Source organism: Dipodomys ordii, unplaced genomic scaffold, assembly GCF_000151885.1.
Source record: "Dipodomys ordii isolate 6190 unplaced genomic scaffold, Dord_2.0 Scaffold4, whole genome shotgun sequence".
Lineage (NCBI taxonomy): Eukaryota > Metazoa > Chordata > Mammalia > Rodentia > Heteromyidae > Dipodomys > Dipodomys ordii.
Window position 1 is genome coordinate 2,098,696 of NW_012267220.1, and position 16,250 is coordinate 2,114,945.

Here is a 16,250-nt window from a genome sequence, read left to right on the forward strand (position 1 = left end):
TTCCCAAATATCTACTCTGTGTGGGCATGTAAAAAAATGTGAAAGTCCTTAAATATGGTTTTGGGGGACATGGAGGCTCTTCTTATTCAGCTCAGGCCTGCCTCCAACTAGCGATCCTCCTGATTCAATCTCAGTCTCCAAAGTGCTGGGATTACAGATATGTACCACTATGCCTGATCCCTAAGTACACGTTGAAGGGTTAAGTAATGAAGACTATTGAACAGTACCTCACTGGTGGACAACTACAAAATGGAAAAACTTGCTTATGCAAACCAAAGAAATATTAACTTCTGTTCATAGAAGCTCAGAGCTTCTTCTAGGAAAATAAGATATCTCTCCTCTATATATTTCACTTACGTTTTTAAAAAAACAAGTATTTAAATAACTACTGCTAAATTGCAATAAAATCAAAATAAATTTCCAAAGTATGAGTTCATAAAAAATAGTTTATTTTAAAGACTCTCAATAGGACTTCAACATCTTATTTTCAGATGATAGCAAAAAAGGCTACCGGTGTCTAACATATGTTAATCCATGACAATGCTCACTCCACTCCACTACTTTATTTATTTCCATGGGGTTGAGGGTAGCAGAAGGCATGATTCAGTTTTAATTATTACATGATTGATTTTTCCCCTAAGAGTGAGATGAAATCTTCATATGAATATAGGTGACAAAGGTTACAAATATATATCAACTTACAGCTCATCTAATATTTTATAGTTTTCAAAAATCTAGCTTTATAATCTTTTTCTTAAAAAAAATCCTGAACACATAATCTGCATAATGCACATTTCTCTGGAAATGCATGCACACATCTAATAATAAGGTCTAAAGTGAGAATTACTATCCCCAGGAGCGGGCGGGGGAGGCAGGGGTGGAGGTGCAGGAGGAGGAGGCAGAGAGTATGGTACATGATAGGGGTGAGGTGTCATGCTGGGTGTGGCCCAGCCCATGTTTACAGAGGGGGGTGGAGGTGGAGGGAGTGAGAAGTTATGCATGTCGAAGGCTGGAGGCGGGAAGGGATAGTGGGGCATGAAAGGATTATCTTGTCTCTGTGGTGGAAATCCTGAAGTCTCTGGAGACACCAGATGGTCTGAGGCATAAAACTGCTGAGGTGGAGGCCTGCCATGGCTGGGTCGAGGGTACCGGCCCCTGGGAAACCCTCTCGTGAATTCTCGGTTGCGATAGCCCTTTGAATGCTCGGAAGAGCTGTAGGCATTCCAATTCTGATGTACCTCGGAGAAATCTTCACCTTCAAACAGGAGACAAATATATCAAATTAAAATTACAGTTAGTATGTCAAAAAGCATTACTTGAAATTCAATGTCTTTTCTTTAATTACTAATAAATGGCAGTCCACTTTAAACAAATTGTAAAGTCAGGAAAAAGAAAGCCTACCTACCTCATGAGACAGAAAACATTTGGATAGTCAGCCACGCCGCACAAAAAAAACAAACCAAAAACCATCATCTGACTCTGGGGTTTCAAAGGTAAGTAGGGAGGGGCGCTGCTATCCTTGGCAGCCTGTTCTGAGGAGCCACGCCCCTCCCACCAAGGGCATCGAGGGCAGAGGGAGCAGGCACCCCCCAATGCAGGCCTTCCTGCAATGGGAAAACTAAGCTTCCATCTCCACCAGGGCAGGTCTTCCTTGCCTCATGTAGTGGGACACCGTCAGAAGAGACTGAGTGTAGTGTTGATTTGGCACTGTCCCGCCCTCCATTAGAATCAGTGGTGAAGTTGTCCTATGCTCGCTCAGCCAGCCACAGAGACCTAGGGCAAATGAGAAGGCTCCCCCATTTTCACCGTCAAGAGCTATCCTTTACCCATGAGAACTGAGGGGCCACCTGAAAAACCTGGACTTCTGTGGACCTCTACCTTTTCCTGCCCGCTTCCTGTCCCTGCCAGAGCAGAATTTGAAAAGCAAGCGATCCTGAGTTAAAATAGACTTATATAAGATTTCATTGTATAAACTCAAAATACTCAGATTTCCATACAAAATAATTCATTATCAAGAGAATCAAAAGATTTCAAATCCAATAAAAAAGGAAAATCAATCAAGGCAATCCACAGATGTTTGAATCAATTAAGATAGTTCAATCACAAAGATGCTTCAACAAAAGATTATGAACAGTCTAATAAAATACAACTTTAAAAAATCAGATAAAAAGATATAAATATAAATTTCAGAGCTCTACATAGTGATAGTGAAAAAGAAAGGGAAATGAATAATACAAAGAGTAAAGCCTGAAGTCTGACAATATTCAACTCTAAGACTTACTGTCATAAACCTATGATGATCAAACCAGTATGATATCAGTGAAAGAACAAACAGATCAATGGGAGAGAAGAAAGTCAGAAACAGAGCCACGTAAGTAAAACCAAGTGATCCCTGACAGGAGAGCAGAGCTAACGGGATGAAGCAAGGCTGGCCTGTCAATAATGGGGCTGGGATGGACAACTGCACAAGAGCACATAAAAACAAATTTAAAAAAAATCGAAAACCTTAGAAACAAACCTTACCCTAATCAGTACTCAAACTCAAACTCAATCATTAGACAAACTCAAAATGTATCACAGATCCAAATGTAAAATGCAAAATTCTAACACTTCTAAAATAGGACATAGGAGAAAACTGAGTTTATACACAATCTGAGAAACAAACCTTACCCTAATCAGTTCTCAAACTCCAACTCAATCATTAGACAAACTCAAAATGTATCACAGATCCAAATGTAAAATGCAAAATTCTAACACTTCTAAAATAGGACAGAGGAGAAAACTGAGTTTATACACATAAGATATATGAAAACAGAATTGCTAAGCTGAATTTCTTTAATATTAATTCTTTCTGCTGTGAAAAACACTGTCAAGAGAATGAAAGAAACATCACAGACTAGGAGAAAATATTTGCAAGACCTACTAATAAAAGACTGTTATAAAAAATATACAACTCTACTTCTCTACTAAATTTTATATACTAGTAACTAGTATAAATAAATCTTTGATAAAACTTGTGTGCGCCCATATGTGCACACACACAAAACTCTAATCTGATTAAAAAATGGCTGAAGACCTCAACAGGTATTTCATTCAGATGGTAAATTTGCTCATGAAAATACTGTTGTCTTACGTCATCAGGGAAATTCGAGTTAAAGCATTGAGATGCAACCACACCCTTATTAGAATTCAAACATCCACAACGGTAATGGCATCAAATCAGAGGAATTCTTACCCATTGCTGTAGGAAAGCAAAATAGTACTGCTACTCTGGAAGATACTTTAGCAGTTTCTTTCAAAACTAAGCCAACTTTTAATAAGTGACAGTAAACCTTCTCTGTAGTATTTATTAAAATGAGTTAAAATGTTGCATAACAGCGTACTTGTGGCTCAGGCCTGCAAACCAGGAGGCTGAGAACTGAGGATCATGGTTCCAGGCTGGGCAGGAAAGTCCATAAGACTCTCATCTCCAATTAACCACCAAAAAGCCGGAGTGGAGCTGTGGGTCAAGTGGTAGAGTACTACCCTTGAGCATAAAAGCTCAGGGACAGTGCCTAGTCCCTGAGTTCAAGTACACCACCCCTCACCCTGCCCTGCCAGGGAAAAAAAAAATTGTACATGGACATTTGAGTAATCAGAGTTTATATGTATTGCCAATGGGCACAAGAAAATAGCATTAACCATTAGTCAAATGCAAATTAAATCAACAGTTTGATACAAGTACACTCATAAAATAAATAATGACAACACCAACTGCTGGTGGGAATACAGAGAATCTGAGTCACTTGTGTATTACTGACGAGAATGTAAAATGCTGTAGCCATTCTGAAAAGCAGGAGGGAGTTTCTTAAGAAAGTGAGCATGCAATGTAATTCTCTACAACCTAGCAACTGCGGTCTTGAGTATTTGACCAATGTTCATTTCTTTTCCCAAAATCTTGCACACAAATATTGATTTCAGCTTTATTCCTAATAAGGATAAATTGGAAACAACAGATATTCTCTCTCATGGATGAATGGCTAATCAGCCTATGATATATTCTCACAATGGAACAATATTCTTTCAAGGGGCAAATGAATGAAGAGAGGAAGTGGGGAGAATATGGTCATAAATTCATTATGCTATAAAATTAAGAAAATTGAAGGAAAAGGTGGGGCTGGAAGGGGTGGGGAAAAATGATGGAAGGGTTGACACTGACCAAGATGCACAGTTTTCATGAACTGTTTTGTTGAATGGAAACTCCTCTGAACAACTACTGAAAGACGACATAAAAATATTTAATAAAAAGAAAAAGAATAAAACAAATACATATATAGAGAAAAAATATATAGTATATATAATACATAAATATATATAGATAAACTTGAATGGATATCTAAAAACGTAAGGTCCAAAAGTGATTCCCTAATTGTAATATATTGCATCATAACATTTACGAAATAACGAAGAGTGTTAGAGAAGTGCAGAAAAGACAAGTAGTTGCCTTGAGTTTGGCCTTGACTATAGAAAGGTAATGCAGCTGAGCTTTCTGGCGATGGGAATGTTACAGCTGTCTTGACTGTAACAGACTGCAGTGTCAATAACCCTGGCTGTGACATCAGGCAATCACATGAGGTGAAGGTCACACAACACTTCTACTACTGCATTCAATTATGTGTAAATCTATAAGGATCTCAAAAAGGTTAACTGTATAAAAGGGAAAAGATGAAAAGCATAGTAAATGGGAATGCATGGTAAAAAAAAATACAATGAGTTAGGTGTTAAGTAATTATATTGTACCATATTCTAAAAATAAAGCAAATGGGTTTCTTCAGAAAAAAAGTACTGATAGCACAAATGACTGGAATGAGGCTTAATTTTTGGTCCCTGGGAAGACAGTTACATCTTCTAAGTTCATAGATGAATTCTTATGAGCCTCTCCACCCTCCATCCCGTACTGTCCAACGCCTCCAACGCCAGCTGGTTGTTGCGAGACACAGCCCTAGCTATCTCCTCCAATTGTGCGCTGATGAATGACACAGATGTAAATGAAGACGCAGAATGGCTATATAATGCATTCACTCACCTGGCTCAGCAAGTTCAGATTTAAGTTTTTTCCGACCTTGAGTCTGGGATTTCTTCCGATGCTTGGCTTCTTTTTCTTTTTCATCATCACTGAAATCTAAGGCCTGGCAGACAAAAGGATTCAGATTTACATTCCAGGGATTTGTCAACTCAACAGTTGAGGTGATAATAAACCTGCAATTTACAAGCTGACCAGGAAAATAAGATTCCCTTTTCAATACTCAGTATTATCAGCTAATCTCTGAATTAACTGCCTAATTGACTCTTCATTAACACAGGCCATTAATCAGTAACATTCTCAAGTTTTCTGTTTGTCTGTTTAATTGCTAGACAGCTTCAGATAGGTAATTAAAATCACAGCACTTAGCAATCTTGAGCCATGAGCACTCCTGACTGGTAGTCTAACCTCCAGCCCAGCCTTTAAGGCTTATCATGATGTCAGCTGGCAAAGGAACTCAAAGAGGAATGAGACTAAGCACATTTTATATTCTTCAGATCCAACAGAAAACTGTGATTTTTTTTCATGGTTTCTTACAATTAGAATATTTTTCTATTAATACTAGAAAACAGATGTTATGCTTCATATGAAAAAATATGAAGGCCAAGGACAGTGACTCAGGGTTTAGGTTTAGGTTTAGCTCCTCAGGGTTTAGATTTGGCAATCAGTTTGAAGTCTCCTTGAGCAAAATACAAAAAGCTCACAAAACTCCATTTTGACTAATGGCTGAGTGCAATTACACAGATAATGCATATAGTATATAATTAAAAATTCAAGACATCAACTTAGTACCTTATGTGAATTTGTTTTGAGACAGGACATCATTCTATAGCCCAGGATATCCTAGAACTCATGGTCTTTCTGCCTGAACCTCCTGGGGCTAAGACAACAGATATGCTCAGCATAATTTAATAATTAATTTTTCATGTGTGTATAATATTAGAGGTTGAATTCACGACCCTGTGTCTGCTATGCGGATATTCCTCAGTGAGGTTTTTTTAAGTGATGTTAATTTGTTAAGATTCTGAAATTTTGATTAATTCTTGCATCTGTTAGACCTTAAAGTATTTGAAATCAAATGGAAATATTTCATCTTTTGAAATTAGTCAAAAGAGAAAATTAGATGGGTGTGCCCTTAGTTCAAGCCCCAGTTCTGGGACAACAACAAAGACAAAGAAAATAAGACAAAATAATACAATGAACAAGTACTATAATTTAGTGTGTAAAGAGAATGAAGATAAAAATATAAAAGGAGAAAAAGGAAACAAAGACTTGTTGGTATGGATTGCCTAAGGTAAATATCTTATGGGGACACAGTAAAGGAAGGGGACTCTTCAGGGAGCAGTTAGGGTATGTGCTGACAAAGGGGAAATGGCTCAATGAGGCAGGAAGAGCTTCTTACACAGCAAAATCAGAGAGCAGAAAAGGCAATATAGAATACTGCCATTCTGAAGAAATAAATCATCTCAGGAGCAAAGGAGGGAGCTGAAGGATTTAAACTAGGAAAAATTTATTTGAAGTGATTTCTTGGGGAAAACTGTGCTAACATTTCCTAAATTCAGAAGGAAATTTACACTTTTCTATTTGCAAAGTCATCCAAATTTTCATCCCTTTAGCATTTATTCAACTATAAATCATAGGTTTGTCAGAATTACACTATCAAGTGAATAAGATGCATTTGTAAAAGTTTTTTATGGTTTTTAGCTTGTCCAGCATTTTTCACAGTACAAAATTTTTCCAATTAAATCCTAATCTATGATTAACATCAGGAGAGTAATTATTCTGGGCTAGAAAATGTCATCAACAACTACATAATCAAGTCTCAATATATTTCATGATCCAGATTGACACCTAGGAAGAACAAACAGCACATAGCATGTGGGATTTCAGTTTGCAATTAACTTAAACTAACACCATAAGCAATTAACAGAATTAGTGGCTTTAATGCTTAGGCTTGAAACACCAGGGTGCATTATAAAATCTGAAAATCACAAAGGAAATTTCAAGTCCTCTATGAATTTTTACTTTGAAGTCTTATTTCAGTAACAATGTGCTGGAAATCTAATGAGAGAACATTAAGAGGAGGCACAGAGCCCTAAGGACAATTACGTGTATACGATACTTAGACAAGACACACTTTGGTGTGTATTCTATACTAGGGTCATTCACTAGTTAAGTGCCATGACCTTTGGCACTGCTTAAATAAGTCTAAAATGCTAAAAGTAAAACCTGAAAAATATCTAAATTCCACTTCCTAAGAACTCAGCAAAGACAATCTGCTTAACTATCTCCATGGAGAGCTTAACCGAACTCCTATTAAATCATTAACTCATTTACACACTACTCTCAAATTCATTCTCTCTTGTTAGAGCAACTAGATTATCAGCCTTTCTTGGGGTATAAAATTATTGTCTTGCTGAATACGATGAAGAAAACTGAGGTGTCTTTGTGGAAAGATAACTGTATTTTTAAAAAACATGGAGAAATTCTAACGATTTTATACCTCGAAAAAGAGGGCAGCATGTGTAATAAATATCTTCATGTCCTAAAGGTCAACTGACCAAACTGAGTAAACCTTTTTAAAATAATGACTCTTGCTGTATCAGCTATCAATGAAGTTGATATGAACAGGAAATTACAAGGTAGATGCAACTGATTAACTGTTAGATGAAGGTATGGGAGAGTGACAGAGGGTGAGATTAATTAGGATATGTTGATATAACAATGATATCTTCCCCTTGAAACTACTGTAAGCTAATAATAAAGAGTAAATAAGTAAACATAAGATGAAATCACATCCTACTTTGTAGAACACTGAGCAATCAGGTTTATTATTGTTACCTCTGGGGGCGGCTCTTGATCATTCTTCCAGGATGCATCTGATCCCCTATCCCTAGAAAAAGATGAGACTCACTTAGATGCTTATAAACCAACAATACAGAAATCTAAATAAAGTTGAAGACATGGGCTTTTCTTTAACTTCATAACATAGTTAAAAATGGCAAAAAAAAAACACCCACCAAAAACAAAACAAATAAAAACCCAAACTGTAATGGATGTTTATTTAAATAATGTGTAGCTTATAAAAAAAAAAAAAAAAAAACAAGCACATGTATTAGGATTAGAGGGTCAAGGTGATAGAAGCTACATCCGAAATATAGAAAGGATAGGAGTTTTGACATTTTGATTTCCATAATACCTGAAACATGTATGTAACATTCTATTCAACAAATGTTTAACACCAACTACAGATCAGAAAATATAAAAATTAAAATGACTTGTAGGCTGGTGCTGTTACCATTTCAACATACCTCCAGTCCTGTCTTTTGATGATTATTTTGAAGATAGGAAACTTTTCTGTGCAGGCCCTCAACGTTCTGGATCTCAACCTCCTGAGTAACTAGGATTACAGGTGTACTCCACTGGCACTTAGCTTACTCTTATTATTTAAAATCAAATTGGACACATTTTCATAAAAGCTTTTTGGTTATATTTTAAGCCATATACTTTATTTTTAAAGGATAATTATATGACATATACACAATAGCATCCTTTAACATTCAAAGAAAAATGAAGTATTAATTATTTTCAGGCATTATTTTTAAATGCATTAACATCTTCATGACTTTATGTCTACTGAATTCATCAAACTCATCCTGTCTGTCAGCAGTTATTTAGGAAAACAGATATCACAAAACCTGAAGAGCAATTTAGCAAAATGTTGCTTCAGCTAATTATATGGATTCTTAAATGAGTTAAACCAGTAAGACAAAATTTTCATCTCTTTCATATAGAAACCTTCTATGCTAAGCAGCAAGGACTAATAATTTCACAAAGTGCCAGGGCAACTTACTGACTAAAAGTTCCTTCCTACTTCTCGCAAAAGCTTATCTACAAAAATACACAGTCCACATTTTTAAGTGCCCAACAAAAGGAATGCTAGAACTAAAAGGGATTTGTGTATCAACTCAGTGTAGGGTCTGTGGGGAGTAAGCAGTAAGATCCCCTGCTTCTTGCAGTTTTTCTTCCATTCCTAATATGACTATGTTTTTTCAGTGGTTCATTATATCCTTCCAAAACACTCATTTATTTTTATAGAAAAACTATTCTACTTGAACGCACATAACATGCCAACATTTTAAAAAATTAAGACATAATTTCTACAAAGATGTTTATAGATAAAAGAACTCTTTTGAGTTCCTTTTGAAGAGAAACATCATTTAACTATAAAATACTAACACAATTTGTGGAGGGGAAGGGAAAAAACAAATTGTTTAAATAGGAATACAGGTGGATCCATTGCAACAATGAAATGTACAAGTCGTTAAGTGGAAAAACGAACTTTACAACTTTGGTGGGGGGGCAGGGAGAGGATGGGAAGGGATAGGAAGGGGAAACAAAGGAGGAGGCTACAATGCTTGATAAGAAATGTACTCATTATCCTGCCCATGTAATTGTAACCCCTCTGTATAGATTTTCACAATAAAATAATTAAAATAAATAAATAAATAAATACCAACAATGAGGATTACTCTGAAAAAAATAAATAAGTGAAGAACTAATACTTACTGTTTAAGTTTCTCTGTGAATATATACTGGGTGAAGTCTTTCATTGATGGAGCAAAGTACATCATGTCCTTTATTTTAATGCCTTTACTCTCAATGTGATCTGAAGAATTAAACCGTAACACATAAAACGGATGTGCAACTGGTCCAAATATCTCAAATATCTAAAATAGAAGAAGCATAAAGGCCTTGTAGAAGATGTAAAATAATCATCTGGAAAAGTAGCAATATCTTCTTTAAAAAACAACACACATCCATAATTTCTTAAAGAAGGGTAATTTCAGTAATGTTAGAGCAATAGGTGATTGTCATTATTATTTACTCAATGTATTCATGTTTTGATTATAAACACATTATTAGTTCATTCCAATTGTTTTTAAGAAAAAAATCTAACAAGTGTATTTCTTGCCAAATTCAAATCATTTTCGTTGTTACCTACTTGATACCAATTGTGAATATATTTATTTTGCTTATTTAAATGGTGAGGTACAAAGAATTATAACTGGTAACTTTTGAAAAGTTGCTGTCTGTATTTGAAATCTTATAGAAGTATAAAATCAAGCTTCTGCCTTGAACAGGTGTTAGGTAAATTCTGTTGTTTCCACAGCATTAACAGTTCTGTAAAATCAAACCATGATTGGTTCTAGTTTCGAAGTAGATTTGAACTTTAAGTGACTTTTGTTTGTCTGTTTTTTTTGCCAGTCCTGGGGCCTGAACTCGGCCTGGGCACTGTCCCTGAGCTTCTTTTGCTCAAGGGTCACTTGAGCCATAGCACCACTTCTGGCTGTTTCTGTTTATGTAGCAGTGAGAAATTGAACCCAAGGCTTCATGCATGCTAGGCAGGCACTCTATCACTAAGCCATGGTCCCAGCCCAAAGTTACTTATTTCTAAGAAACTCAAAAGACTTTTAGTCTCTAGCCTAATGAATGGCTGAAAGTATGTTTGGTCTGTTAGAAATGAGTGAAGAAACCTCTATATCCATCTAGATTATCTTTTCCCATTTCTTTGTGCTTTTCTATCTCTATTAATAAATGTGAAGAAAATACAAGCAAGCAGAATATCCTTGTCAACTGGTTAGGTGAGTGATTATTTAAACCACTGTATAACTATATCTCAAGTTGAAGGGTCCATGAGAACTGAGAAAGAGAGTGCTGCACTGCATCCATAAACAGGACCTGCAGAAAGTCATCACATCCTGTAACATAAGTGAGACTGAAAGACCCCCCTCCCTATCCAGGGAGGGAAATAAATGTCATCACTCATCAGGGAGAACTGATCATTACTGGGAGTAAAGGACAAAGGTAAAAATACACATCTGAGACTGGAAATGAGCCTGGATGAGTTCAATTTTATTCCTTTGAGATTTATTATTATTATTTTTTGGGGTAAGATTCTAGGTCTTAAAATAAGATACTTTTAGATCCTTGTAAGTGAATTTTAGAAAGGAACACCAATATCACTGACTATTCATGCTAAAAAAAAATAGAGGAAAAGAAAGGATGTATAATAGTTTGCTACTGAAGGTACAACCAATTTAGTTTTTTATCAACTAAAAGAATGCTCTGCATATTCTGGTCACAAGTTTGACAGATCAATTCTATCTGTCCTCAGCCCCATCACCATCTGGAGGAATCATTTCCAAGCGTTTGGATTTATAATCAAATCTATTTTTTGTTTGCTTGTATTTCAGTCATGGTTTTGCTACAAAATCCAGGCTACCCTCAAGTCCTGGTGTAGCGCTGGAACTCATTACCCTCCTGTCTCAGCTTTCCGATTTCTCAGTACGTGTCAGTTCTTAATTTACAAACCTCTCCAAGAAAAACGGAAAGTTAGAGGTAATTTCTATCCCCAAGCTCATGCCATATGACTAAAGTAAAAGGACATAAACATCAGCTATATTTTTATCTGGCCCACTTCAAAGACAAATGATAGCAGAAGTGATCATTATTAGTTATACTTACTTAGGTCTGAAAATTCAAATACACTTTGAGAGACGTAAAAAAAAATGTCAGTTTATAGAGATTTAATTAGTGAAAGGTTGACTGGTTTGAAATTAAAATTGTCTAAGATAACTACAAGAAAAAGGAAAGTGTCATGAAAATCATAAATAAAAGGTTATTTAAGGAAACAATCAGTTCTAATAACTTTACTTCATATTCAGCAAATAAAACAATTATGTCTCTTGGGTGATGCTAGTAGTTTACATCAATAAGCCTAGATACTCTTGAGGTTGAGCTCTGAGAGTGGATATTCAGAGCCAGCCTTGGGGAGATAAATCCACAAGCATCTCTCTCTAGTTCACTAGCAAAAAGCTGGAAGTGGAGGTATGGCTCAAGCAGTAGGGCACAAGCCATGAGTGAAAAAACAGAGCAAGAGCATTTATAGGACTTATATTCTTGACCTCAGGCCTTAGATTCAAGCCCCAGTAACAAGAGGATTAAAGAAAGATACAATTGCTTCCTCCTCACTGCTGCTATTACTTTCTTCAGGACACAAAGAAACTACTTGTTTTTGCCAAGGCAAAAATTTGTTTTTTTCCTAAGAAGAACCAAAAGAGATAGAGCTGCTTCCAACATGCTCATCTACCCACCTCCCAAATTCCTCTCCTTGAATCTCATCTATCCTTACTAACCTTACGGAATAAATAGGTTGTAATGCAATACAGTACTTCTACATATTAATCAAAAGTACAGACCCAAATTTAGCAAAACACCTCCAACCCTATGTATTTTAAAGGGAAAAAAAAACTATAGCTCTATCCTTTAGACAAGTCATTCTACTTTAAAAAGTATCGATTATCAACTCCAACTAATTCTGACTGGCCACCTTGGTAAACTGGCCTATACACCAAAACGCATACATGCATGGTGGAAAGTGGGAAGACCTGGGAAAAGCTGGGCCCCTTTCTAAGTTGTACTAGAGTTAAACAGCAAGAAAATGGCAGAGGTCAAGGCAGGTTATCGAGTTAAAGCAGTAATGTAGTTTACAGCAATAATCTGGTTTAAATTATTTGGGCGTTTTTGGTTGCTGTTGTTTTTCTAACAACATAATTCTATTTTCTGTAACAAAAAGAATTCAACTCCTGTTCATTTGGGAAAAAAAGTATACCCCATTAAGCTGTTTTTCCAACAAAAAGCAGCTGGTTTCTTACTTCTTTTCTAGTCAGTACATATTTCCTTGGGATTTAATTTAAAAAATGAATACTTGTACTAATAGTCTTCAGCTCAGAAGGTTTTCTGTCCTCTGCCAACTGCTTGGTATAGTGTATGGTTTTCCAGAGAAACTCAAGGGCTGTTCTCACAGTAAGAGGTATAGGATTCCACCTGTGGTAGTTATGGAAATACACACGTTGGTATCTACCCCAGCGTGTGCTCACAATGACACTTCACTGTCACTGAAATCTCTTCTCAGTTGGAACAGATTCTTCCCCTTAAGGAAGCCAAAGCCTACAGACTCAGAGCCACTGACTGCTCAGGGACTTACAAATCAAGAAGGGTTAAGAACTACACTATGCAAAGTCTCCAATGAGCTCTGAGTACCTGGAGGGTAGGAGTTAGGCAAAATACCTGGAAAAGTACCTGACAAATACTAAGAAAGAATTGTACACTCCATGTGTGAATTTCAGGAAAACCAATCAAAAGGGAAACAGACCATATAACTTGGGTTTTTCACTAACCTTTCCTGCTGCTTGTCGGTCACTTTTAAAAATAACAGTCTCCTCATTAACTGGAGGCAGATTACTCATAGATTCAATTATTACTGAAAAGCAGACAAAAATAAAATCAGATTATTTCAAGACTTAATAAGAAGATAATACAGAATTTTAGAAAGAATTTAGGATTTAATTCCAATGTAATTTATAATGTAATTTAAGGTCAGATAATATATCTCAGTAATACTTCCCCTCTGTAGATAAGTTAGTTATAAAATAGGAAAGTACAAAAAAGCTGTAATTCCAAGAGAAGAATTAAAATATAAAATCTAACAAGATATATTATTAATCACTCATTAGTCCAACAATCATTATCTCAAACCACTATTAGCAAAAATAATACAATCATCCAGTCACAAAACTCTTGCTTTAGAAGAAATTTGTCTTCTCATTCTACAATTCTTTCCTACAGAATACTATTTACTGATATATCAAATGCTTATATTCTTCTTGGAGGTACTGGGTTTTGAACTCAAGACTTCATGCTAGCTATCAATACTCCACTGCTGAGCAAAGTATCTCCACTTTACAGACTTTTTCAATTTACATGTTTATTAGATAAACTCAAAGGTGGGAGACACAACAGGAGGCTACCTCAAAAACAGGCATACTCCAATCCCTGAATGAGTGAATGAATGTTTTCTCTGGTTTAAAATGAAGACTTAGGTCCTGCAAGAGTCGGAAAGATCTGCCGAGGAAAGAGGCAGCCCTTGGGACTCGTGACTGCCAGTCATCTGCCTGTCCTGTAGTCCTGCCCTCTACAACTACACAGCCACAGATTGGGCGAGTCTGTATAACTTTGCTCAACTGTGGTTACAGTAGTCTTCAAGTGGTTTATCTGCACACTCAGGAAAGGGAGGAGGAGGGAGGAGGAGGGTCCTGGAGAGTCTGGGGAAAAGGCATGACAGATGTTGAGTGGGCTGGAAAGAGGGAGGTTGGCCCAAAGAAGACCTAAAAGCAGAAATACTGTTAATTTCTATGAGAATCCTAAGATTTGTCTTCAGAGTCCAGGACTAATGAGAGAGAATTATGTCTTATCAGCAGCTAAAGTTCAGATTCCTGAAGGAAAATTCCTGTATCATATGTATACAGGCACATGCATAATTTAGGGAGTGGGTAAACAGCCCTTTGGAAGTTGTGTTAAGCTAATGAATAAAAAGAAGTATCATATGCACTAGATACAATGACTCATGATTATAATCCTAACTATTTGGTATCAGAAAATAGGAGGATTGCAGTTCAAGACCAGCCCAGGCAAAAGGTTTATAAGATTCCATCTTAATAAAGTTTGGCATAATAAAATGGGCCTGTATCCCAGCTACACAAAAAGTGAAAATAGGAAAGAAAAGGGAAACAGGAAAAAGGAGGGGAAGGGAAAACAGCGTGTCAGTGAAAACAGGTTTTTATAAAAATAATGTATTCATGGACGTAAAAATTCAATTTTATCCATCCAAACTTAATGTGTAAAGTGTTGTTATATATTTCAAAGAAACTTTACTAGTTATCAAGTCTGTGATGTAATGATTAGTGCATGCTTAGATATAATCTTTGCTAATAAAATTATTTACATACCTAATTGCTCAATAATACTTGAAACCATCCCAAGAGGCTTTACTTCAATATCTTCAGGCAGAATTATAGTGAGCTCTTCAACGGAAGGTAGTTCCTACAATAATAATAATAATAATAGTAGTAGTAGTAGTAATAGTCTTGCTCCAGCTTCAATTAACTTTAAAAAATGAACAATGTTTTCCACTTAGTGCTATACACAGCTTTGAAGACACAATATTAAGTTCTTTAACACCTCTTTGATGCTGCCTTTTCTAGTGGCTGCATGGATACCTACAGCATTTCACCAACTGAGTCACTTACTATCTCTAAAACATGCATCCTAAATTCTAATAGAGTCAAGTTATTAGCCTTGTCTTTTTTCCAACTATACCTAAACAAGAGACACGCCCAACCAAAACCCAAATCTATTATTAAGGAATTCATTCCATTCAAAGAGAAATCTACTGAGAACTCAATAATTCCACCACAGAAGGAGATTTCTCTTTGTGTTGCCTTGGTAATTTGGTTAATTAATTTAACAGTAATTAAGTAGCAGAACACACAAGCAGCAATCTTTCCTGGGGCTGGGCACAGAAGAGTGAATATATGGGCTCTTGAAGGAAAAAAGTAATGAATGTGGTCACCCACCTTTCAGTCAAATATAAAATTCTTGGAAATAGTCTTCTGTAAAAGTTGGGAAGGTCTTACCTCATACCTTCTCTTTCCAGGTTAAAAAATAAATTCCTTTACACCTACAGTTTTTTCTCTGTTTTGACCTAGCTAAAAACTGCATCTCAGTTGCTATGGAAACAAATGCCTAAGTAGATATGTAGTTGAAAAGAAATATGAGACTAAAACTGTCATCAGCCTTTAGATTAAGTAAATAACAGGGTGTTTGTAACTGTTACTGATGATATTAACTATCAAAAGAAAGATTTTTTTCTGAAGAAATTTTGAAAGGACCAGGCTCTAGTCAAAGTCTTTGTTAGGAGTTATTTGGGAGAAAGATTAGCTTTTGAAGGACAATTAGAAAAGATAGAAAACCTAAATAATGCAAAACGTACTATACATAGATCAACAGCTAATCATTTTCCCCTATGGGAACTTAAACAAGGTTTAAAAAACAAAATCATTTAGCCAAAGTAGAGGACATCTAGCCAGGCAATGGCTGCTCTAACCACAAATTCTAACTTACTCAGGTGGAGATCAGAGATGGAAGGATCTAGGTCCTAGACCAGGTAAATCCAGGCTGTTTAGGGAAAATGCACAGCATTACCTCAAAAATAACTAGATTAACAAGGCAGCTAGAAGTACAGCTCAAGCAGCAAAATACCGGCCTGGCAAGCATGAAGCCTTGC

At 36.1% G+C, this 16,250-nt stretch overlaps 1 protein-coding gene across 1 annotated transcript in view; it reads right to left on the reverse strand.

Moving 5' to 3' along the window:
- Nucleotides 1-428: 428 nt before the first annotated feature.
- Nucleotides 429-16,250, reverse strand: part of Naf1 (nuclear assembly factor 1 ribonucleoprotein) — a 30,287-nt gene continuing 14,465 nt past the window's right edge. The window contains exons 3-8 of the mRNA XM_013023588.1: nucleotides 14,914-15,007; nucleotides 13,306-13,388; nucleotides 9,632-9,792; nucleotides 7,904-7,955; nucleotides 5,066-5,168; nucleotides 429-1,255 (exon numbers count right to left, since the gene is read on the reverse strand). Coding sequence (XP_012879042.1) covers nucleotides 819-1,255; nucleotides 5,066-5,168; nucleotides 7,904-7,955; nucleotides 9,632-9,792; nucleotides 13,306-13,388; nucleotides 14,914-15,007 — 930 coding nt within the window. The 3' untranslated portion in view covers nucleotides 429-818. The remainder of the gene's footprint in view (nucleotides 1,256-5,065; nucleotides 5,169-7,903; nucleotides 7,956-9,631; nucleotides 9,793-13,305; nucleotides 13,389-14,913; nucleotides 15,008-16,250) is intronic.